This window comes from Maniola hyperantus, chromosome 27, assembly GCF_902806685.2.
Source record: "Maniola hyperantus chromosome 27, iAphHyp1.2, whole genome shotgun sequence".
Classification (NCBI taxonomy): Eukaryota; Metazoa; Arthropoda; class Insecta; order Lepidoptera; family Nymphalidae; genus Maniola; species Maniola hyperantus.
Window position 1 is genome coordinate 1,981,261 of NC_048562.1, and position 25,849 is coordinate 2,007,109.

General features: G+C 39.6%; 1 protein-coding gene across 5 annotated transcripts; it reads left to right on the plus strand.

The window, feature by feature from the left end:
* The first annotated feature begins 197 nt into the window (after positions 1–197).
* LOC117994569 (synaptic vesicle glycoprotein 2C-like) lies at positions 198–25,795 on the plus strand. 5 transcript variants are annotated; one of them, XR_011238286.1, is made up of 14 exons: positions 198–791; positions 2,970–3,133; positions 3,608–3,753; positions 4,130–4,277; positions 5,726–5,888; positions 8,261–8,479; positions 9,528–9,648; positions 10,357–10,500; positions 11,290–11,382; positions 13,581–13,861; positions 15,223–15,440; positions 15,879–16,038; positions 16,565–17,166; positions 17,715–25,795. XR_011238286.1 is itself a non-coding variant. In XM_069507943.1 (14 exons), the coding sequence occupies exons 2-13, from the start codon at positions 3,007–3,009 to the stop codon at positions 16,710–16,712; spliced, it is 1,968 nt and encodes a 655-aa protein (XP_069364044.1). In that variant the 5' UTR covers positions 198–791; positions 2,970–3,006; the 3' UTR covers positions 16,713–16,751; positions 17,073–25,795. The 5 variants fall into 5 exon arrangements, 4 of the variants coding, with proteins under 4 accessions (XP_069364044.1, XP_034838394.1, XP_069364043.1 ...); XM_069507943.1 differs by having other exon boundaries at positions 16,565–16,751; positions 17,073–25,795; XM_034982503.2 differs by having other exon boundaries at positions 16,565–25,795.
* Positions 25,796–25,849: the final 54 nt, after the last annotated feature.

The window sequence follows — 25,849 nt, forward strand, 5'->3', positions numbered from 1 at the left end:
TTTATTAGTAGAATATAATATACGAGTTTCCAATTTCTTCTCTTACAAGCAGAACAAAGTTCATTACGTAGGTCTTTAAAAAAATATCTTAGGATCAATCTGAAGATGTATCATGGTTCTGTATTGTACACGCTTGTCATGCCACCGTGGGTTACTATACACCTCTCGTTCCCACAATTACTCGTTTTGTTATTCTATCCTTTTTTGACCTTAAACTTCGCAGTTCTAAACGTAGCACTTAGTGATAAGCGTGATGAATTGTAGACTTCTTATTTCTATAAATAGACTTAATTTTATTTTATTAACTAACTGGTAACGACTGCAGTTCTTAGTGGCATAAGCTTTTAACATTACTAAATCAAGATAGAAAAAATAGTAGTAACTAACATTAGTGAATAAACGATAATATTATAATAGTTGAATATTAAAGTGTTACGCTGCGCAGTGTTTAATTACCTACTAATGTTTTTAGGATTGCAAAATTGAGTAATAGTACTCGTGAAAATTTGTAATCAAAGTGTTTTTCAATACATTTATTGGTGAAACGGTGTTCTTATTTACTTTTTAGTTTTTCCCAACTAAAATCGAGATGTGTGTGATGTGCAGCAGGTTCTAAACAGCTCAATATTATTTTTAAATTTGCACATATCACGAGCAATAAATAATCACAATGTAATTTGTACAAATTTTCTGAATAAATACTGGTGTAATGTGGCTTTCAGTGTGCATAATGAGAGTTTAAGAAATAAGACGTGTAACATCCAAACTCCATTGCTTTACGCTTGAAAATTGTAAGTTTAATGCTATTTATGTAGTATTTTATTTCCTGAACCATGCTTATACGATACAGAAAAAATTTACCTACTATTAAAAAAAATAACATTCGTGATCATATTTTTAATACTATTTTACGAGTTTCATGACAATAAAAAGACCTTTTTTAAATTTTTGTAATACGTGTGAATACGGCTTTACAAAATTAATTAAAACTATTATTAACTGTCACTTCCTTTCCTGTGAAAAAGTTAGTCTCTGGGTCTCTGGTCTCTGGTACCGTGCTGGTACCTTGCTTTTGTCTGGTGTTGAAATTTTTCTCGCATGTTTGTTTAGTTTGATCATTTATGTTATTTATTGGTCTGTGATGTTATGATTTTGCGTGAATAGGTCAAAATTAAAATGATATTTAACGTTTAATGCCTTGCTGTTGATGATATTGTATCAATATTTCAGTTAAACGTAAGTTATTTTGTTTTTGCTTTGTCTAAGAGTCGTTCAACTTTATTGGTGATAAGAAATTATTATTTTATTCACAATCCACACTGTGCATGAAACTATTGATATGTTGTATTTTGGTTTATTTATAGATAAGTTATCAGTGTTCTAGACCAGTTTGTTGTTGTTTTGGCGTAAAATACTAATGTAAATACTTAAAGTCGTGCTATTCTAGTTCTATGTACAATACTTTTTGTGGTTTACTTATACTTTTTTTTATTTCTAGCTTATGCTTACTTTGCTTGCCCAAATGTTATAAATGTTTGTAAAGTAAACCTCTCTTATAATAATTTAATTGTCACTATACAAAGGTGTTAAGTAGCAAATATTTATGTATAGGCTAGGGACAAAAATGGAGTGATTTGAGCAGAAAAATTTGGAAATTTTCAGCAGTGTTTTGGTCATGCTGTATCCTCTCCTAACATTTCGGTATTTTGGCACATTGTAATGGAATTTAGAACAAAGAATTCTGCTAAATGTGTCTTAAGCCTAGCAATAACATTATCTGTATATTACAATAATAATATACAGATTACCAATCTTTTGGCAGATTGTCCGATTTGATTTGATTTGTTTTGACCGATTGTCTGCCAATCCGCACTTGGCCAGCGTAGTGGACTATGGCCAAACGCTTCTCTTACTGAGAAGAGACCCGTGCTGTTTAGTGAGCCTGTGATGGGTTGATCATGACAGTGATATGGAATACTAGCTGATGCCTGTGATTTTGGCAGCATGGATTTGGTTTTCAAAAAATCCTACCGCATTTCCAGGATAAATACGGATTTTCCTGGATAAATAATAATCTCGTCTGTTCTAGGATCTGTGCTATCTCTGTACCAAATTTCGTCTTAATTGGTTTAACAGTTGGGATGTGAAAAGCTAGCAGACAGACAGACAGACCGACACACTTTTGCATTTATAATATTAGTATGGATAGTATAGATGATAATGCAAGAGTTAATAAAATATTTGTATTTGTATTGTAGCATAGTGTATGAGTTATATCATATGTTACATGAAAGCAACATATCTAGTTTGTTTCCAGCAGGATGCTATTAATTAGCTAATACTTATAGCTATTAAGTGAAACCTATGTAAGGTCAAAGTATGAAGAACTACTTACTCATAGTTATTTAGGTTAAGGTTAAAATTAAATAAGGTTATTAGGTTAATTATATTGTTAGTTATAAAATTGAATAATTTTTTTTAAATAGATTAAGCAGCTTTCTCTGATGCGTCTATATCAGAAGTGCTTCGAGTTTTCCAAATGTTTGTCCAATCTAATCTTGAACTGGTTAACAGAACTTGACATAACCACATCCTTAGGCAATTTATTCCATATGTGAACAACTCTGTTGATCAGAAAGTGTTTTAATGGATTTGACGATGCCAATTGATATTGTAGCTTCATATCATGTCTCCTTAATCTAGAATTGCCTCAAAATTTGGAACATCTATAATATAAAAATGCATCACTAAATGTGTTGCTCATCGCAAATCTCGAGAACAGCTGAACCGATTTCGCTTATTCTTTTTTTATAATATTCCTTGAAGTACGAGGATGGTTCTTGCGGAGAGAATTTTTTTAAAATATACAATCGACTGTTAGGCGGTATGAAGTTCGCCAAGGCAGCTAGTTATAAATAATTATTTAGTATTTTGTAAGTTTCAATTAGATAGATATGTTTTGTTTTCAGATGTATCGCAATATAGTAGTGATAAGCTGGCCACAGAATGGAGGAACAGGCGTGCCTCGTGCGTACGCGCTCCGACTCTGAGACCTCGTCCAAGCTTGGCAGCTTCGGATCCCTCTCCAGATCCTACAGCATGACTTACAACGAGGGAAAACACAATGTGCCGGGTACATATACTATTTTTAAAAAATCAAAATAAAAAAACTGGTCAAGTGCGAGTCAGGCTCGCGCAACGAGTGTTCCCTACTACAATCGTGTTTTTTCGACATTTTGCACGATACATCAAAAACTATGATGCATAAAATAAATAAAAATCTGTTTTAGAATGCACAGTTATCTTACTTGGAAAATTGAAAATACTAATTATTAGTTCATGACCACAATTTAATTTTTTTTGTGTGATGTAACCCCAAATTCACGGTTTTCAGATTTTTCCCCGAATGTCTGCTATAAGATCTACTTATCTGCCAAATTTCATGATTGTAGGTCAACGGGAAGTACCCTGTAGGTTTCTTGACAGACCGACAGACAGACAACAAAGTGATCCTATAAGGGTTCCATTTTTCCTTTCGAGGTACAAAACCCTAAAAAGTAAAAACTAAATCCACCTAGTCCTGTATAAAATGTTTTTCTCATGTCAGGCACGGAAGCTTCGGGTGACCCCGGCAACGCGGGGAACATGGGGAACGCGCCTCAAGAGAACGCAGAGAGTAACGAGAGTGGTGAACTCCTGGACTACAACGACTCCAGCGTGCTGGAGCAGTTCCACGAGGATGCATTACGACAGGTAACTATAGTACTACAGTACGCGGCAGAAAGTAATGTACATCGACCTTTTTTTTTCATCATCCTCATCATCATCATGATCAACCCATCGCCGGCTCACTACAGAGCACGGGTCTCCTCTCAGAAGGGTTTTGGCTATAGTCTACCACGCTGGCCATGTGCGGATTGGTAGACTTCACACACCTTTGAGAACATTATGGAGAACTCTCAGGCATGCAGGTTTCCCCACGATGTTTTCCTTCACCGTAAGCAAGTGATATGCGTGAGGTGAGGTTGCGTGCCCGTGATCGAACCCCCGACCTCCGATCACTAGGCTACCACAGCTTCATACCCCTTTACTGGACCGATTTTGATGCGATTTGTTTGAACTATTTCAGGCTGGATGTGGTTTAGCCCAGCTCAAAGTGTACGTGGCAGTCTGCCTGGCCGTGGCGGGAGCCTCACTAGAGCTCGCCTCCATCGCCTTCGTGTTGCCATCCGCGGAAATCGAACTGTGTATACTGCCGCACGAGAAGAACTGGCTGGGTGAGTGATAACCACTGAACATGGCATAAACTTTTTGCTATAAGTCATGCAAATTGCTAATGGGGCGTCCAAAAATTACGTGAGATGTTTAAGGGGGGGACGGGGTCGAGTCAACGGTTTCTTGATGTCGAGGGTTTCTTACGTTGGAGAGAGGGGGGGTCTCGGCACGACATCTCACCAGGGGTGAGGGGGGGGGGGGGAAAATTCAAAAAAAACCACCTCACGTTATTTATGGACGCCCCCTAATGCGCGTGGTCGCCATTTTAGTGACGTCAGCACTAGACTGAAGTTTCGAGCTGATGGTACATTTTTACTTATGATACGTCAAATGACGGCAAAATGTCGTCATTTCGATGTTAATGAGACATTGTTCCAGCGCAATAGCAATTTGCGGGACTTAAACTATAAAATGTCGTACAAATTCTGGCAAGCGCTCACCACTATGCAGAATGACTCAAAGTCAAATGATTTATTCGAAATAGGTAATAAATTACTCTTTTTGATAGTCAGTTGTTGGATTTGTAAGATATAGTGGTGATAATTATTACGCAAACTTAAAACTAAAGCTACGAGGGTTCCAAACGCGCCCAGGTCTGACACAGTCATATAATGCATGCTTTGGCAATGCATTATACATGGTGTAACCAGAACGCTAGCAAAAACTTAGCGTTACTGTTATACTACCTAAACACAATTCAATACCAATAACCATTTGCCTCGTTTTGTAGTTTTAGTGATTTAGTATTTTTTAAACCCGCAATGTATGGCGGGTCAATGCTCCGCCTACGACGCGGCATTGACTTTGAGTGGCCTACATACGGAACGTTCGTTAAACTCTAGCGTCAGTCAGATGTTTTATTTGCAATATATCGTGAAATATCACAAAATAAAGGTTTTTTAGGGTTCCGTAGTTGTCTGTCTGTCTGTCTGTCAAGAAACCTACAGGGTACTTCCCGTTGACCTAGAATCATGAAATTTGGCAGGTAGGTAGGTCTTATACTTGATATTTGGGGAAAATATGAAAACCGTGAATTTAGGGTTAGATCACACAAAAAAATTAAATTGTGGTCATGAACTAATAATAATTGTATTTTCAATTAACCGAAAGGTCGACGGTTCAAACCCCGCCCGTTGCACTATTGTCGTACCTACTCTACTCCTAGCACAAGCTTGACGCTTAGTTGGAGAGGAAAGGGGAATATTTGTCATATCATATGAAAGGTCTTCACCTGTGCATTCTAAAACAGATTTTTATTTATTTTTATGCATCATAGTTTTTGAATTATCCTGCAAAATGTCGAAAAAATACGACTGTAGTACGGAACCCTCGTTGCGCGAGCCTGACTCGCACTTGGCTGGTTTTTATTTTTTAACAGACAGACACTTCCGTCGGCTGTCCCCACTGGCTGCCAATTTTTTACCATAAAAAATATTTTTTTCACCCCCAGTTCTAATCACAATAATGGGCTGGTCGCTGGGCGGGGTGGGCTGGGGCGCGCTCGCGGAGCGCGGCGGGCGGCGACGCGCGCTGCACTCCGCGCTCGCCGTCAACGCGGTGTTCGCCACCATCGCCGCCTTCATGCCCACCTACGGCACCTTCATGATGGCCAGGTCAGTGTGCACACACCTTAACACAAAAAGATAGCACCTAAACTCTTTAAAGCCCTCGCCCACGGCGACTTTTTGTAGCGATACAGTAGCGATGCTGTCGCGCGTCCGCATCGATACAGTCGCGAAGCGGTCGCTAGCTGTGTGCCCTCGCCCACGGTCTCAGATTCAGTCGCGATGCAAACGCGATATTGTCGCGCTTCTGTGTCGATGCAAACGAGAAAAAATGTTGCACTGATAAATAATAATAAATAAATAAATAAACGTTTATTCGCTGGAATGTGGGTACATGTAGGTGTTACATCAGTTGAGTTGCCTGACACATTCTACCAGATCCTGGTGTGCAAATGGTTAAAGAATATTACAATTACATCAAATTTTTTTTTCTAGTTCATTACATTTACGAAATCATAAATTTAAACATTACTCAATCAGATAAAATAAAATAAGGATTTCCATGTCGTAGTTAAAAACAAAATAAAATATACAGTGATTACAGAATATAAACCAGTCATTTAAAAGAAGCAGAACAAAAGCATAGTTTGTCAGCGCATATAAGAGTTCTGATGCTCCGTTTGCATCGATACAGTCGCGATGCAGTAGCACGTTGCAAATGCGACTAACACGCGTTAGTAGTGATGCTGGCGTGCGTTTAGTAAACGCGCGACAGCATCGCTACAAAAAGTCGCCGTGGGCGAGGGCTCTTAAGACAGCCATCTTTCAGATGCAATGCAAAGGTTTTACCTGAAAGATAGAGCGGAGGGGGGGGAGGAGGTTTTTAGTCCGTAGGCCATTGTGGAGTCGGGCATGCCGGAGGCATCCATGAGGATTTTCCTCCTCCCCGAACGAAAAAAAAAAAAAAAAAAAACCTTAACACACGATGCTTACACTACCTTTCGTTTATGGCAGCCTGGTACTCCGATCGTTGGACCTCAAAGTTCACTCAACCCCTTTATGTAAGAGTCACTGCCTTTAAACTCTCCTATACTATATCAGCCTGGTACTTCCAGACCAGTGGCGTGCAGGTCATAGAGGCATAAATGCACTGCTTACCCCAGTTGTAATAGCTCAATGAAAATTTTACATTATGACCTACCAGTAAACAGGTTCCCCTAAATAATGCCTACCCTAGCTTCAAACCCTGTGCACGCCACTGTTCCAGACCACAATCAAGTTCTGTTGAACAGCTATTATGCTAACTCTCTTGTGTTTATGATTGCCTGGTACTTGTATCTTAATCCCGGCTTGTTTTCATTTTTGTTTTGTCAGTCAGTGTGCCGCTTCCGGTCTGCCATCAGTACCCATAGTACAAGATTTTACGTCTCACCAAACCAAACCAAATTCGAGAGTCGAAATACTTCCGCGTTACAGTAAACTGGATCTTAAATGCCTTGTTTTAAAGCTCAAGTTTGTCTACACTTCTACAGCCAGCGCTCCAAGCGGAAACATTGCGAAATTAAAATCAGTGCCATTGAATATTTGACTTCAATTCAAGGCTGTTTAGGTCCATTTTACTGTAACGCGGAAGTATTTCGACTCTCGAATTTGGTTTCGTTTGGTGAGACGTAAAATCTTGTACTACGGGTACAGTGCGGGGGCTTCATGTACAGGAAGTACTGGCTTCCAGGCTGATGATCAGATTTTCTTCAGCCATCGGTTTCGGGGGCATCATCTCTACGAGTTTCATATACGCGGAAAAAATCATTGCACTAATGGAACTCTTCTGTAGAATAGAATAGAATAGAATGTTTTTTATTCATGTAAACTTTATAAAAGTGCTTATGAATAGTTCGGAATGCCGTTCCTACCGAGAAGAACCAGCAAGAAACTCGGCGGTTGCTCTGTTTAATTTTTCAATTTACAATGTTATTATACCGTACTATACAAGCCATTGCAGCCCCGTGTATTGCTGGAGCGAGTCAAATCCAATCGTATATTTATGAAAGCCTGGTACTTGCAAACGGATATAGGTCGACCGTTGGTGGTGAAATGGGTTTTGTGGGGGAATATGGGTTTTGTGGGGGAATATGGGTTTTGTGGGGGAATATGGATTTTGTGAGGGATATGGGTTTTGTGGGGGAATATGGGTTTTGTGGGGGAATATGGGTTTTGTGGGGGATATGGGTTTTGTGGGGGATATGGGTTTTGTGGGGGAATATGGGTTTTGTAGGGGAACATGGATTTTGTAGAGATATGGGTTTTGTGGGGGAATATGGGTTTTGTGGGGGAATATGGTTTTTGTAGGGGAATATGGATTTTGTAGAGATATGGGTTTTGTGGGGGAATATGGGTTTTGTGGGGGAATATGGGTTTTGTGGGGGAATATGGGTTACCTTTCTCTTCCTGGCTGATGATATATCCCCCTTGTTCATCAGATTCTGTTCAGCCATCGGCTCCGGGGGCATCATATCCACGGGGTTCACGTACGCGGCGGAAGTGGCGGCGCGGCCCTATCGCACGGCGCTGCTCGCCACTCTCCCGGCCAGTATGGGCGCTGGTATCCTGCTGTCCGCTGGACTGGCGCAGGCCATCCTGCCCAGCACTGGGCCGGAGGCGCTCATCGAGAACAAAGAACATTTTAGTGCTTGGCATAGGTGAGTAATAGACTTATTATCCAAGGAAGCAAAAGCTTAATTTACTATGAGGAAGTTTCCAGGCAGCGTTCGATAAAATTCTCATAGATGGCTCTGAATACTACCACCACTAAAGACGAAAAATAATACCTATATCTATACATTTAAAGACTAAATTTTAGTGCAAGCTACAAATTTATTATTATTATTTATTAATATACCATAATGTGCACTGTCCTTACAGGGTAGTCCTAATGCGACAGTGCACTCTAATCTATCTTATACCTATTAACAATTATACTTAAAATTAAAAAATAAATTATTTACAACGATTTAAAATTATTAATCTACTACCAATCTAATCTGGAATTTAACCAGTAGGCTCGCGACTGTGCGCTAAAATCACGGGTTTTACCATCTAAAAATTAAATTTAAAACTGTCAAACTGCATCTGTCCTTTTCATATTACATTAGTAAGAAGAGGATGCGAATACTCTAAAATTTGGTTGTGCTCAGAATCAGTACCATTGTCTAATTTATTAAACTAACTTCAATAAGCTAACACTAAATACGCCGAAAGGTGCAAAATGCAACTTGTAATCCATACTAATATTATAAATGCGAAAGTGTGTCTGTCTGTCTGTCTGCTAGCTTTTTCACGGCCCAACAGTTTAACCGATTTTGATGAAATTTGGTACAGAGGTAGCTTACATCCCGGGGTAGCTTACATAGGCTTTTTATCCCGGAAAATTGAAGAGTTCCCACGGGATTTCAAAAACCTAAATCCACGCGGACGAAGTCGCGGACATGTATTTATTTTTATTTATTTATATTTATTTTTATTTATTTTTATTTAGACAAAACGAAAAGTGAACAATTTACACCACACTTTTAGACCAAAGCACTAGATAAAAAGCCGAGACTGGTGTTGGCAGTTTGCAGCCCAAATAGACCGTAGTCTGTGCTAGGGCTGACAAAGTTCATCGACCTCATTCATACTATATTATATCATATTATATACTATACTAGTCTACTACATCGTCTAGTACTTTTATATTTTTTGTTGCAGATATCTCCTATTATGCACACTGCCTATAATCGCGTCTCTCATAAGCCTAATATGGACGCCCGAGTCCCCTCGCTACTTACTCGACGTTGGCCGAGAGGTGGACGCCATGATGGTGTATCAGGTACGTTTGACGCTTAGTTGTTGCGCGTTTGTGGCGCGTGTGAGCGAATGTTGTGCATGTGTGGCGCGCGTGTTGAGCGAATGTAGCACATGTGTTGCGCGTGTGTGGCGCGTGTGTTGTGCGCATAATAAGCGAATGTTGTGCGTGTGTTGCACGTGTGTTGCGCGTTTGTTGCGCATGTGTGGCGCGTGTGTTGCGCGTTAGTTGGGCGAAGGTTGCGCGTGTGTGCCGCGTGTATAGAGCAATTGTTGCGCGTGTGTGGAGCGTGTGTAACATGTGTATTGTCTGTTGAGCGTGTTTATTGTGGAGTTTAAGTGTCATGTCCTAGCCGGGCATGGAATCTAAGAATCGATTCGGATTTTTATTTTCATCATCATCATCATCATCATGATGAACCCATCGCACGGGTCTCCTCTCAGAGAGAAGGGCTTTGGCCATAGTCTACCACGCTGGCAATGTGCGGATTGGTAGACTTCTCACACCTTTGAGAATAGAGAACTCTTAGGCATGCAGGTTACCTCACGATCAGTGGCGTGCAGGTCATAGAAGCATACATGCACTGCTTACCCCAGTTGTAACAGATCAATGCATATTTTCATTGTGACCTGCTAGTAAACAGGTTCCTACCAACTAATGCATACCCTGACTTTAAACTCTGTGCACGCCACTGCTCACGATGTTTCCCTTGACCGTGTATTTTTGTTTCAGAGTATACACAATGGCAACCAGACGCGACTGTGTGGTCGCGCGGCGACTCTGCCGGGCGACGCAGACTACCGGCTCGGCGAGCTGTCTCTGCCGGGCAAGAGACGCCCGCCTGCGCTGCACCACGTCAGGCACAGTGTTAAAATGGTTGGTACCTTTGAGCTCATAGCTCACTAGAGCCACCATGGAGGAGCAGCAGCGGAGATCACAGCTGTTTTAGTGACGTCTAGCCCCCAAGGGGGGAGAGTGAGCATAAGAGACAAGGAAGAGACAAAATAATTTGTAGTTAGTCAAGAAGGTGCCCCGGGAAAATGCCAAGAGCAAGTACCGAACGGGGCGCCCTCCCGCGATTCGGCCCATATAACCGAGAGGTTGGTGGGGCCATGGGAGGTGGAGGGTTGACCCAAAGCTCACTAGAGCCATCCGTATGTATTTTTAGGGTTCCGTACATCAGAAAGATATAAGAGCATTGAAGTCAAGAAAAGGGAATTTTAACACCACCCCAAAACAAGTATATTTTACAGTAACTATAAAACCAACACTCTTAAATATCATCATCATCAACCAATAGACGTCTACTGCTGGACATAGGTCTCTTGTAGGGACTTCCAAACGCCACAGCTTGCGCCGCCGCCATCCAGCGGCTCCCTGCCACTCGTCTGATGTCGTCCGTTCACCTAGTGGGGGTCTTCCAACCCTGCGACTTCCGGTGCGAGGTCGCCATTCCAGCACCTTGGGACCCCAACGTCTATCGGTTGTACGAACTATGTGCCCTGCCCATTGCCACTTCAGCTTCGCAACCCGTTGAGCTATGTCGGTTAATCTAGTTCTCCCTACGGATCTCCTCATTTGTCATTCGATCACGTAGAGAAACTCCGCACATAGCTCTCTCCATTTTTTTATGTACCAAAATTAAAAAAAAAAAAATCGTTTCAGTTCTGGCAGGCGTTCTTCCAGCTGTTTTCGAGCGCGTACAGACACACTACCCTGTCTTTGGCCGGCATGCTGCTGTTCGTTGTGGCTATACAGGCAAGTCATCATCCATCATCAAGAAAAGAAATGAAATCAAAAATTATTTATAACTAGATGATGCCCGCGACTTCGTCCGCGTGGATTTAGGGCATTTTCAGACTAGCGTTTTATACGCTTGTCTAAAATTTAATGTACCTTTATTTGTATTTAAATTTATTATTAATCATCTAGTTTTTTTTGTTAGGAAAACTATAAATAAAACAATCCACACAAATATCACATTTACAAAAATTAAAACTAAAACTCGTCGAGCCAGTTACCTTATCCTACCCAAAACTAGAACAAATTATGGCAGAAAAACCCTTACCTATGAAGGAGCTAAACTTTATAACCAAATATCTGCACACATAAAAAATGTACACTCATTCAATGCATTTAAAACTGAATTAGCTGCTCACATTATGAGTAATGCGAATCACTTCGACAAATGCATTGAATGAGTACCTAAATCATCAATACTTATAATAAAACTGTAACAGGTCAAATTCTGTACATTGAAGATTTTTTGAATTTTTTTTTTCGAGGGCACTCTATAATCGATACTGAACCCAAAACTGTAATTTTTTTCATTTTTGTCTGTCTGTCTGTCTGTCTGTCTGTATCACGGCCGCGCATCACGCTGAAACTACTGAATGGATTCCAATGAAACTTGGTACGATTTGAGGCCATACTATGAGGAAGAATATAGGATACTTTTTATCCCGAAATTCAGCATGGTTCCCGTAGGAGAGGGGACGAAAGTTAAAATGTATACTGAGTTGTAATTCATTAACGCGTAGTCCGATTTCATTCATTCTTTTTTTGTTAGAAAGGGGATATTTTAAAGATTGTTCCGTAAATATTTCAAGGTCATCGGTTTTTAACCGACTGTCAAAAAGGAGGTGGTTCTATTTTCTACATCGATTTTTTCGAGGTTTCTGGGCGGATTTGCAATTTTTTTTTTAAATCAACAAAAAAAGTTTACGTCGTGGTCACATAAAAAATTCTGGATTCAACTCCTTAATCCTGATGCTGCAGGGTTACTGCCCCCCTGAGTTATCAAGATTCAGAAAGTGTTCATAGTGAATTCATATTGTAGGTACCAAGCAACGACAACAATCCCGAAAAATCAAAGAGTTCCCGCGGGATTTTAAAAAACGTAAATCCACGCGGACGAAATCGCAGGAATCAGCTAGTGGCGAATATTTGTAAACTTTATTCTTAGAATTAAGTTCTCATGTAAGTGACTTTGTCTTTATGAGAATAAACGTCTTTAAACCTAAACCTAGTTAGTAGTGTAAGTGGCACTGCCGTTCTAATAAGATATTAAATAAATAAAATAAATAAATAAATAAATACGCGCGTATGAACTCGTTTTTGGAAGCGCATGTAGGCGCGCCTTTTGGCACACGCTCAACTCGTACGAGCTTTGATGCGCTTCTAAGCTCGTATAAGCGCGAGCCGCGAGAGACCACCACCCACCGGGCAGTGGCGTGCACAGGATTTCAAGCCAGGGTATGCATTTAGGTATGAACTTATTTTCCGGCAGGTTTTAATGAAAAATAAGCATTGATTTATTACAACGAGGGTAAGCAGTGCGTTTATGCCTCTATCAGCTGCACGCCACTGCCACCGGGCCAGCGACCGGTTCGAGCGAACACGCCGAAATATGCCCGTATACGCGCGTCCGGTTTTTTGAAGCGCGTATGTAACGCGCGTGTAAGCGCGTATGCTGAAACGACCGTATAGGCGCAAAAAATACGCTAGTCTGAAACCGCCCTTAGGCTTTTTAAATAGCCCGTGGGAACTCTTTGATTTTCCGGGATAAAAAGATGTCCTTCCTCGGGATATAAGCTGTGTGTACCAAATTTCATCAAAATCGGTTAAACCGTTGAACCGTGAACAGCTTTCAGACAGACAGACAGACGGACAGACACACTTTCGTATTTATAATATTAGTATGGACTATATAATTATGCTCGCGACTTCTTCTGCGTGGACTACACAAATTTCAAACCCCTATTTAACACCCTTAGGAGTTGAATTTTCAAAAATCTTTTCTTAGCGGATGCCTATGTCATAATAGCTATCTGCATGCCAAATTTCAGTCCGATCCGCCCAGTACTTTGAGCTGTGCAGATCAGTCCGTCAGTCAGTCAGTCACCTTTTCCTTTTATATATTTAGATTAATATTAAGAAGTTATTTTCTTCCCCAGTGCTACCTATCTCTCTACGTGCCATACGCTGTAACGTTAATAGACAACGAGCAATACGACGCTGCGAAGAAAACGATAACGAATACCACATTCGACAACGTTTCCTACAACGAGACGCTCGAGAACGTTGACTATATCGACGTGACGTTCCGGAACTGCACCTTCCGTGACATACTCATGTCGCATGTGCAGTTTGTGAATTGCACGTTTGTGAACGCGGCGCTTACGAACATCAAGACGTCGTATACCGCCTTCCGGGCCTCCGTGTTTGTTAATTGCAAGTAAGTGTAATTTTTTAGCTATTTTGGGTGTTCAGAACCAGTTTTGGGTGTTTTAGTACCAGTTTTGGCTGTTTTAGTACCAGTTTAGGCTGTTTTAGTTCCATTTTGGTTGTTTTAGTACCAGTTTTGGCTGTTTTAGTACCAGTTTTGGAGTTTTAGAGCTGTTTTCGGTGTTTTTCTGGTTAACAATAATTACTTGTCAAACTACGAGACGCTCGAGAACGTGGGAGTCGCGTTTGAGACACCCGCCATCGGCAAGCTTAGGCAGTTGCTTTGCATAAAAGTCGGCCCACGCCCGTTCGGTACCCTCCTTCCGCACATTGTCTTGATTACGTGTTTTTTGAGTCCACCAATCACAACAAAGCATTCTCCCCTGTCCTCCGCCAACTTTGCATGCTTGTGCGGACTGGCGGAGGAGGACCTCCACCACGTCTTGTGGGAGTGTGCACTGTATGAGGTCCTCCGGTGCGCCCTGCTGGACGGGATCGTTCGCGAGGAAGAGGGTCCGGTTTACTACCAGGACCTCGTTGCTTCGGCGGAAAACTTCGGCAAGCTACGGGAGTAACTGGCACAAGAGGCGGAACAGCTCGGACCGTGATTATGGACCAGTGGGTGTTTGAGGAAGGATCCGGACCGCGGGGCACGCGGGGATCTGCGTTTTTGTGTACGTCTGCCCCAGAAAGGGGAGAAAGACAAAAAGGGACAAGGAAAGGATAAAAAGAACTTGTAGGGAGTCAAGGCGCCCCGGGAAAGAGCCACCGAGCAAGTACCGAACGGGCGCCCTCCCGCGTTTCAGCCCATATAACCGTTGGTGGGGCTATGGGAGGTGGTGGGTTGTCCTCCGTCGACATTTTTTTCATCTAAGAGCTTGTCCAGAAGGAGCGTATTCGCCGCGATTCTCTCGTGCGTATCACGCGCGACCGTTTTGCCCAGAAAGAGCGTACCTACGCGCGAGCCCGTATCAAAATTTTGGCGCTCCATTTCCCTGGATACGTGTATTCGCTCTGGAGTTCGCGCGTTAACTGGGCGCAACAAGGCGTACCTAGTATCTCGACTCGCGCGCATTACGCGCGAATCACGCGCGAGTCGAGAGTCTGGCGTAGTGCACGCGATTTACGCGCGTATTTTGAATTCGCGCGATGCTTGTTGGCGCGATGTATTGGCGCCTAGTATCACGGTAACGCGCGAATTAATTCGTGCGAAACGTTTCGCGGCGAATTCGCTCCTTCTGGACAAGGTCTAAAACCTTGTATATGCGTACTCTTGAGTTTGAATTCTCTGTGAGCGTGCGTATTGCGTAATGTTGGTGCCCATTGTTGTATGTGGGTTTCGCGAGAAGTGATCTCGCATTGTGTGTGCAGCATCATCGACACGGACATGGAGGTGGGGCGCGAGCTGCACGCGGACTGCGTGCTGACGGGCACGACGGTGCGCGGCATGCGCGGCGCGTGCGCGCGGCACGCCGACCTGCGCTGGGCGGTGCGCGGCCGGCTCGCCGAGCGCACGCTGGCCGCGCACGCCGCGCTGCTCGCCGCGCCGTGCCTCGTGCCGCGCAGTCTGCACACCAAGCGTGCCACAGGTATTCTAATCAAAAAAAAAAAAAAAGAAAGACAGACAGAAGACAGTTTCCCTGTAATCCCCTATGGTTTTGGATTTCCCCATACTTGTTAAAAACACTGTATATTATCTCGAGCCACATAACAAAAAAATGAGCCTTACCTACCTGGTATAAGTTGCTATTTCACCGTTTAATTCTGTATTTGACAACTAGTCAAATCAGTAACTTTTTATCAAACGTCAAAACGCGCGCTTAGTATGCGATATTCTATGAAATACTGGAATGTGACGTCACATCATAATGATGTACTTTTTTAGTTTAATCGATAAATTAAAATGATTATTACACTTAAAGCTAACAAAGGACGTGGATTTTACGTATTTTGGAAGACCCTCTATTTAATAATCACTGAGAAATAATTTATTTGTGATGTAGTCAAATACCCAATTCTGTTTCCAGTGGCAATATGCGCGTTGCTGATCTTGCTGTCTCCCTCTATATACTTCGCGCAGAGCGAGATGGCGCTATACATCGTGGAGGCTGTGTACGGACTAGTCATCATCGTGATATTCTTCGGCGTAGGAGTCAAGATCATTGACACCTATCCCGCTCACTTGAGGCGAGTATACTGCTGTCTCTCTCTATATACTTAGCGCGGAGCGAGATGGCGCTATACATCTTGAAGGCTACACTAATCCCGCTCACCCCGCTCACTTGAGGTGAGTATTCTGCTGTCTCGCCTATATCCTTCGCGCAGAGCGAGACAGCGCTATACATCGTGGAGGAGGTCTTCGACCATTGACACCTATCCTGCTTCCTCAAGGCGAGTATATCTTACTGCTATCTCTCTCAACATACTAAGCACAGAGCTGGTATCGTGAAGGCTACACCAATCGGGCGGATCACAAGTTGACTACATAAAAGAGCCTCGACAGCTCAACGGTCAAAGAAGCGGACTGAAAACCGAAAGGTCGCCGGTTCAAATCCCACCCGTTGCACTATTGTCGTACCTACTCCTAGCACAAGCTTTACGTTTAATTTGAGGGGAAAGGGGAATATTAGTCAGCAATTAACTTGGTTAATATTGTTTATAAAAAAAAAACATTGCATGATCCTAAAAAATATTTTTTATCTCTTTCCCACAGATGCACAGCACATGGACTAATCCTATCCATAGCATACATGGTAGGCGCGGCGGTACGAGGCATGGGGGAGTGTTCCCCCCTTCTTAGCACCATGCTATGCGCGTACTTTGCGATCATGGCCACCGCTATAGCCTCGCGGCTGCGATAGAGCGATACGGCGATACAGTGAACTAGTGTGTTAGAAAGGGACAGTGATTGTGAAAAAGTGTTACTAGGGTGAAAAAGTCGTATTTTCTTCCAATATTATTTCACCAGTGGAAATATTAAAAAAATTGTCAAAGTACCCAGCTCACATAAAAGTCAATAGATATTTTAAAATTCTCACAGCCGTACTCAGAGTCGCTAATAGTTACACTTATGTGAGAGATATAGCTCTGTCTCGTTTTAACTTAAGTAACGATTAAACGACTCTGAGTACGGCTGTTAGCGTGTTACTTTGCGGTTATAAGCACCGCTATAGCTTCGATAAAGCGAGATGGCGATACGGTGAACTAGTGTGTTAGAAAGAGACAGTGACTGTGAAAAAGTGTTACTAGGGCGAAAAAAGGCGTCTTTTCTTCCAATATTATTTCACCAGTGGAAATATTAAAAAAATTGTCAAAGTACCCAGCTCACATAAAAGTCAATAGATATTTTAAAATTCTCACAGCCGTACTCAGAGTCGCTAATAGTTACACTTATGTGAGAGACATAGCTCTGTCTCGTTTTAACTTAAGTAACGATTAAGCGACTCTGAGTACGGCTGTTAGCGTGTTACTTTGCGGTCATAAGCACCGCTATAGCATCGAGGCTGCGATAGAGCGATACGGCGATACGGTGAACTAGTGTGTTAGAAAGGGACAGTGAGAGTGAAAAAGTGTTACTAGGGCGAAAAAAGGCGTCTTTTCTTCCAATATTATTTCGCCAGTGAAATATTAAAAAATTGACAAAGTACCCAGCTCACATAAAAGTCAATAGATTTTAAAATTTGCTTGTTACTATGCGGTCATAAGCACCGCTATAGCATCGAGGCTGCGATAGAGCGATACGGCGATACGGTGAACTAGTGTGTTAGAAAGGGACAGTGAGATTGAAAAATTGTTACTAGGGTGAAAAAGTCGTATTTTCTTCCAATATTATTTCACCAATGAAATATTAAAAATTGTCAAAGTACCCAGCTCACATAAAAGTCAATAGATATTTTAAAATTCTTAGCGTGTTACTTTGCGGTCATAAGCACCGCTATAGCCTCGAGGCTGCGATAAAGCGAGATGGCGATACGGTGAGCTAGTGTGTTAGAAAGAGACAAAAATAATAATTTTGTCTTAAGGACCAGCTCATATAAAAGTCAATAGGTAGTATAATTTAATGTGTATTCAATACTTATATAGTACGCGGCAGAAAGTAATGTACATTGGCCTTTAGAATGGCATTTCAGCTTTGTAGAGCGTTGTCTCTGTCACTCATACCTATAAAAGAGATACCAGAAGTGAATTTAAAAGTCAGACAGAAAAGCTGGGCATTATAAGGCTATTTTTGGATTAGTTATTTGAATGTTAAACTTGCGCGCAGATAATGATCACACACGTAGAGGCTTATCGTGAGGTTTACTCTTTACAATAACCTAACTGTAATATTAACTTGATTAGGGCACAAAATCAGTATAACAACTAATCAATAACCGGCCAAGTGCGAGTCAGGCTCGCGCAATGAGGGTTCCGTACTACAGTCGTATTTTTTCGACATATTGCACGATAATTCAAAAACTAGGATGCATAAAAATAAATAAAAATCTGTTTTAGAATGTACAGGTGAAGAACTTTCATATGATACCCCACTTGATATAGTCACTCACTTCGAAAGTTGAAAATACTAATTATTAGTTCATGACCACAATTTAATTTTTTTTCTGTGACCTAAGCCTAAATTCACGGTTTTCAGATTTTTTCCCAAATGTCAGCTATAAGATCTACCTACCTGCCAAATTTCATGATTCTAGGTCAACGGGAAGTACCCTGTAGGTTTCTTGACAGACAGACAGACAACAAAGTGATCATATAAGGGTTCCGTTTTTCCTTTTGAGGTACGGAACCCTAAAAAAAGTGGCAGACACAGTGAGACAACACCTATATATGACGTTTTGTCGGTCTGAAAGACAGAGACAATGCTCTACAAATCCGCTATCTCCTTCTATAGGTCGATGTACATTTTTTTCTGCCGCGTACTGTACCTAATATGTATAGGTAGGCACATGCTTTGCGGTCATGTGCACAGCCACGAGGCTACGATAGAGCGAGACAGCGATACTATGAACTAGTGTGTTAGAAAGAGATGATGACATTGAAAATGTGTTACTAGTGTGAGAAAACGATGGTGATTAGGTGAGATAGTGGTATACTTTCCTATTGATTTCTTTATTCCATAAAATGTTTTGGTTAGTAGTTGTAGTAGATGTACCTGCGCAGAAGTTTTATTTTTGAGACAGTGAATCGAAAGAGTGAGAAAGTAGTCAGAAATGTGGCAAAGTGCCACATAGGGTTGCCAATTTTTTTTACAAGAAATAAAGTATCTTCAAGTCTCTGAAGAATATTAAACAGTATTTTAGAAAACTGAACAGTATTTGATTTATTTATAAAATGATTTCAGTCATTATTTATAATATATAAGTCAGTATTTATAAATAAAATACTGACATTAAAAAAAAAAACAACAAAGTTATTTTAAATGACAATAAAGTTATTTTAAATTAAATTAAATTAAATACTTGAATATTTTACATTGACAGATTCGTTCAGAAACTCAGTGGTGTTGCTCAGTCACTGAGCAGTGAGCGCCCTATGACTAAATAAAACAAATTTATGTCAGCGTGTAAGTATAACACATAGTAATGTGTTTGCATTTTGATGCTGAAAACAGTATTTTGTATACTTCATTTTTGTTCAACAGTAAAAAGTATAATTTAGTGAAAAACAGTATAATACTGTTTAGAACAGTATAGTTGGCAACCCTAAGTGAGGCAGCAATTATCCCTTTCTCATATTTTTATTTAAACATAAAGCTATGGCTTAAGAAGGCTCACATAAATGTATAATGAGACCATTAATGTATATTAATGGTGGATTTCGCTCGCGCTCCTAATAAATATTTGAAGCAAATACTTATAACGCGTAAAATTTAACTCCTCACGCGCCATCTTAACTTTTTGTGTCAAATGTCATGTCAAAAGTACGATTTAAGTCCAATTTTGAAGGCGAACCGTACTTTTGACATGACAGTTGACCCATAGAGTTAAAATGGCGCGTGAAAGTCATTTTGTACAGACTACTATTTATAGATATCGAGAGGTTGGAGCACTGGTTTTCGACCTCTCGCTCTAATTCGTTAGTTGAAGTGCGACAGCGATAACTAGGTATTTGCTTCAAGTAGGTTTTAGGAGAGCTCTATCCATAGGTATAATTCCTGCAGATTGCTATTGCGCTGGAACCCTCATTAACATTGATATGACGTCATTTTGACGTCAACCGAAATAAAAATATACCATCAGCTCCAAACTTCAGTCTAGTGCTGACGTCACTAAAATGGCGGTCACGCGCATTAGCAATTTGCGGTACTTATACTATTTCAAAGAGACACGCAAAAGTGTGGATTACTGTTTGAACTAGGCTTCCAAAAATATCAAGAGATGAAAAAATGTTCCTGGCAAAATATGTCATGTAAGAGTTAGACAAGGATAGATGTATTAATTGCTTATATAAAGCACCGTTGAAAGACCGAGACAACGACTGTAGATCCATTTTAATATGCCTCTTTTGACATTTTACATATTAGGAACTAGCTGATGCCCGCGATTTTGTCCGCGTGGATTTAGTTTTTTAAGTATACCGTAAAAACTCTTTGATTTTCCGAGATTAAAAATAGCCTATGTCACTCTCCAGGTCTTTAACTAGACCCATGCAGAAAATTTCGTCTATCTGTTGTTCTGTTGCGACGTGATTGAGGAAAAACACACTATGGGTAGTGATTGGACGTACACTAATAATACCTTTAAGACCTGTAAACTAACCCAAATTCGCAAACAATGGAAAACAAAGGCTTGAATATGAATAGTCTACTATTCAAACAACAAAAGAACCTTGTCGCACTGTATTGGCTTTTAGTTTACTTCAATGTCATGTTTGCAGAATTTTACAACATTTTTGACAACTGTCAGAAATAGCCTATTACAATGGTTCTACAATTCTTTTGTATATGAAACAGGCCGATATTATTATATATTTGTGCGGTTAAAAAGACAAAATAACTCAATTCGGTCATGACGAGTATATTTAGATTTTAGAGGGCAGCTAAATTATTTTTAAAAAAAGTTAAAAGTTGTAAATATTATAAACATACGTACCTAACTATAAAATAATTTTCGTCAAAAAATTCATGTTAGTATAAAAATTCAAGAAACGACTTTTCAATTGTAAAAAACTTAAAAGAATATTTTATATTCTGTCAAAATGTATTTTTTTTAATAAAAAGTAAATTTGGATCAAAGTCGCTTAACCAGTCGCCTACTAGCTTATGCTCGCGACTTCGTCCGCGTGGACTACACAAATTTCAAACCTAATTCACCCCCTTAGGTGTTGCATTTTCAAAAATCCTTTCTTAGCGGATGCCTACGTGATAATAGCTATCCGCATGCCAAATTTCAGCCCGATCCGTCCTGTAGTTTGAGCTGTGCGTTGATAGATCAGTCAGTCAGTCAGTCACCTATTCGTGTACTAAAACTAGCGTTGTATATTTTGCAGATTGTAACTATCAGTGAATTTATGTGTCCCGCTCCACTCTATAATTATGCGTCTGATCTAATAATTCTGAGATAGAGCGCACTTTGACCTTGCTCAGACTTAAGATTGAGTTAAAACGATTTATGTGAGAGAAATAGCTCTGTCTCGTTTTAACTCTCTTAAGTCTGAGCAAAGTCAAAGTGCGCTCTATAGATCTCATCCTAAGAATTGTACTATCGTTAACAACTATTTAATACTAAAAACCATGTTATTACTTGCATTATTACAAATCGGTAGAGTTATTAAGGCTGAACATATCGTAAGGAAGGGTGAAAATGGTTGTAATCCTTTTTTTTTTAGTATAAATAAGTGTGAAGTTCACGAAAATATAAAACTTGTTATCCCACAAACACTATCCTGTCGACAAAGATTGCCTGCTTGACTCACCTGGTGGTATGTGATCAGTGGCGTGCACAGGTTTGAAGCCAGGGTAGGTATTAGTTAGCTAGGAACTTGTTTATTGGCAGGTCAAAATAAAAAATATGCAATGAGCTATTACAACTGGGGTAAGCAGAGCATTTATGCCTCTATGACCTGCACGCCCCTGTATGTGATGATACAGTCTAAGATGGAAGCGGGCTAACCTGGAAAGGGTATGAAAGTTTTTATTAAACCCATACCCCGTTGGTTTCTACACGGCATCGTGCTGCCAAGCGATTTAGCATTTCAAAACTAGAGCAGCTTTAGAGCCTCAATAGCTCAACGGGTAAAGGAGTGGACTGAAAACCGAAAGGTGGACGGTTCAAACGCCGCCCGTTGCACTATTGTCGTACCTACTCCTAGCACAAGCCTGACGCTTAGTTGGAGAGGAAAGGGGAATATTAGTCATTTAAATGGCTAATATTCTTTAAAAAAAAAAAACTATGTCAAGTAGAATCTGGTTAACCCCTTCAAAGCTAGCCCGCTACCATAATACGGCAACGTCACGTACGACCGTGACGTGACGACCAGATGAGATCGCAGTCAAAGGCTAAATCTTAGTAGAAAATAAAAAATGCGGGTAGTTTTATATTTTCGTGAAGTTATACCGTTTGTAAAAGCATGATATCGTAGATGCCATATCTTAAGTGATATTCATAATAGACTGCTTTTATTATTATTTCGATAGGTTATAAAAGACACTATTATTATAATTGTATAGTCCGTACAAAATTACTTCTCACGCGCCATTTAACTTTATGTGTCAAATTTCATGTCAAAAGTACGATTTTAGTCCTTATTTTGAAGGTGAACCGTACTTTTGACATGAAATTTGACACAAAGTTAAAATGGCGCGTGAGAAGTAATTTTTTACGCATCGTACTGCTCACGATTATTTTTATTCTAACACCTAACCTAACATAAAGACACAGATATTTAAAGGCGGAAACATACTTTGCATACGTAACGTGACGCCCACCGCCCTTAATCTTGTCAACTTACGGCCAAAATTATCTATCTGTAATCAGCTCTCTCTGTCACGTAATCCCATACAAAGAGTGATAGAGACAAAAATCTTAGCGGGCGTTAACCATTTTGAGTAACCAACCAATCACAAACATGTTTTCAGAAACATTCAAAATGAAATTAAAAAACATAATTTGGTTGGTGACTCAAAATGGTTAGCGCCCACTGAAATTTTTGTCTCTATCATTTGTATAGGATTTCGTAATAGAGAGAGCGCTATACAAATTTTTTGAGCGGATAGAGTATAATTTCAGCCGTTAGTCTAGTTTTTTTAACCGATTTACCACCAACGTGTAAAACTAACAATAAACTATAACTTGCCATACAAAATTCTCATTATTCTAGTGAACTAATAATCACTCAAGAACTCATTTGTTATTAAAGTACGAGTACCTATAGTGCGTACATTTTGAGATCTCACTCGCCATTTTTGCTCTATGTGTCAACTGTCATGTCAAAAGTACTATTTTAGTTCTTATTCTAAGGGGACTCCGTACCGTATCCGTAGGGACCGGGGGGGGGGGGCGGGACGACCCTACTTATGATATGACAGACATAGAGCTAAAATGGCAATTAAGTTCTTAAAATGCATTATACCTAATTATATTTTTAAGACAATTTCTGTAGTGTTACTTATTCTTTTCGTTGTATACTAATAATACCTACTGACACCTAAAATTGCCACCCTGTAGAAAATATTGCAGCTCCCATTAGACATGTACCCCTAGTCAATATTTTCCACCTATCTCCTATATATAAAAAAACTAATTTTATATGATGAAAATGTCAATTTCATGTATATTTTTGTGTGTTGATGAAACATTGGATAATTTATTTTCAATATAAAAAGCCGCAAGGTGTCGTCTGCCACTAGACAGAAGCGAAGCTTCTTACGCAATATATTATTGTATACAAAATCAAAAAGCACTGTCTCGCCATCCTAAAAATTAGTTAAGAAGTTTCGCTTCAAAAAGTGATTATTGTAAAAATATGTCAAAAAACTGTTAACAATTTCCGGCTGAATTGATCAGTCTATCTGTAATCCGCCGATAAGTTGCTTAGCAACGTTGTTATCTGTCAAAAAAGACCATACAATTTTTGACAAAAAAAACACCGTTGCTGAGTAACTTTATGACAGAATATAGATAGAGTGAATATTAATTTCGGCCATTAGTAAGTAAAGTATCAATAAAGTGGAAAAAAACAATTAAATAAGTGCAATATTTATTAAAGACACTGAAATAATGTTATTAAATATGTATCTAATGACATATTTTTACTCTCTCTGATTTTGATTGTGGCCAAATTAAAAAAAAAGGAGTTATTTTTAGTCTTTTATGTAAATTACTTTTTTATACATATCGTGGGTTTAGTTAAAAGGCTTGTTTACTTTCGATAAATAATTCCACAAGATGAGTTGACGGACGTCAAATTTATCGAAGTTATTTACACTAATCGTAATTTAGGAATCCTAATTAGAATTAGAAATAGGTGAATCGGGAAGGTATGGAATCTAACTGGTTACTGGCCATAGACCTCTGACCTTGAACTTGCGCAGTGGGTGATTTATCGATTTATTTGGTGGTTCGAAATGGCGCGATGAAAGTGGGTGTTTAAGCTGCCGCGTGATTTCTTCATCAGTCAACCTTTCATTTCCCGTGCGGTATGAAAGAATAGTGCCCTACATAAATCCTTTTCAAAGTATCATCTTGCCTTCTCTTTCTACCTGAAATCAACTATAATACTAAACTAATCATACCTACTCGTATTTCTAATCCTGATTAGGATTTTTAACCAAGCCTTTTAGAATTTTTTAAAGATGTATTCGATTTTTTTTATATTATTATAATAATAATGTTAACATATGATTTTTTCATACATATCGTAAATTTAGTTTAAAAAAAACCTATTTTAGGATTTAAAATTAGTTATGAAGAGAATTAGATTGAGTGCATTTTCCCGGTACAGTACGCGGCAGAAAATAATGTACATCGGCCTTTATAATGACATTTCGACTTTGTAGAGCGTTGCCACTGTCACTCATACCTATATGACGTTTTGTCGGTCTCAACGACAGAGACAATTGCTCTACAAATCCGCTATCTCCTTCTAAAGGTCGATTATTTTGTCGCGTACTGTAGTTGCTATTGCCTCGCTGGACTTATATTTGTTTTTTCCATAGAGTAGGTAATAATTCAAAATGAAATGTATGTGTTCCTTAAAAGGAAACATGAATTTAGAAAAAAAAAGTCCTATTTATTTAGTTTAATTTTTTTTTATTCCAAATTTATTTTGTAGCATAATCAATAATAATAATTAGTAATTACATGTATTTACGAAGTTTTGGAAGTAATTGATAGATTAATGTAAGCAAATCCTGTGTGGAATAAATGTACGTGTATTTACTGATTTAAAATAATGGTAGAAACACATTTGCAGCACCACACGAAAACGTGTACGAAAAGATTAATCATTGATTAGTTTTCGATTTTTTTTTACATATTGAAGCGAAACTTCTCGGATGCTTGAAACGGCGTCATAACTCGCAAAAAGCTATTGTTTCTGTTCTGATATTTTACTGGAAAATAGATTTCGACAAAGGCACTTACATATTTCATCTATCTATGATCTTTCGTTGTTATTAGCAAGTAAAAATAAGAACTCACGCGCCATTTTAGGTCTATGTGTCAACTGTCAAGTCAAAAGTACGATTCACCTTTATAATAAGGACTAAAATCGTACTTTTAACATGACATGACACAAAAAGTTAAAATGGCGAGTGAGAACTTGAAATTTGTGCATTACATGACATTCGAAAAATAAACTCACAGAGTGAACTATGCTGTGAATGTGTTTCTACTATAATTCTGAATTTTGGTATTAAAAAATGATTTCAGTTTGCAGTGATTTTTTTGGTTATAAATTGGCTCCTTGTAAATACCTCGATACTTGCAATAAATACATACCTATCGAACTTTCTTGTTTAATTTCATACCTAAGATAATCATCTCAAAACTTAGTATTGCCA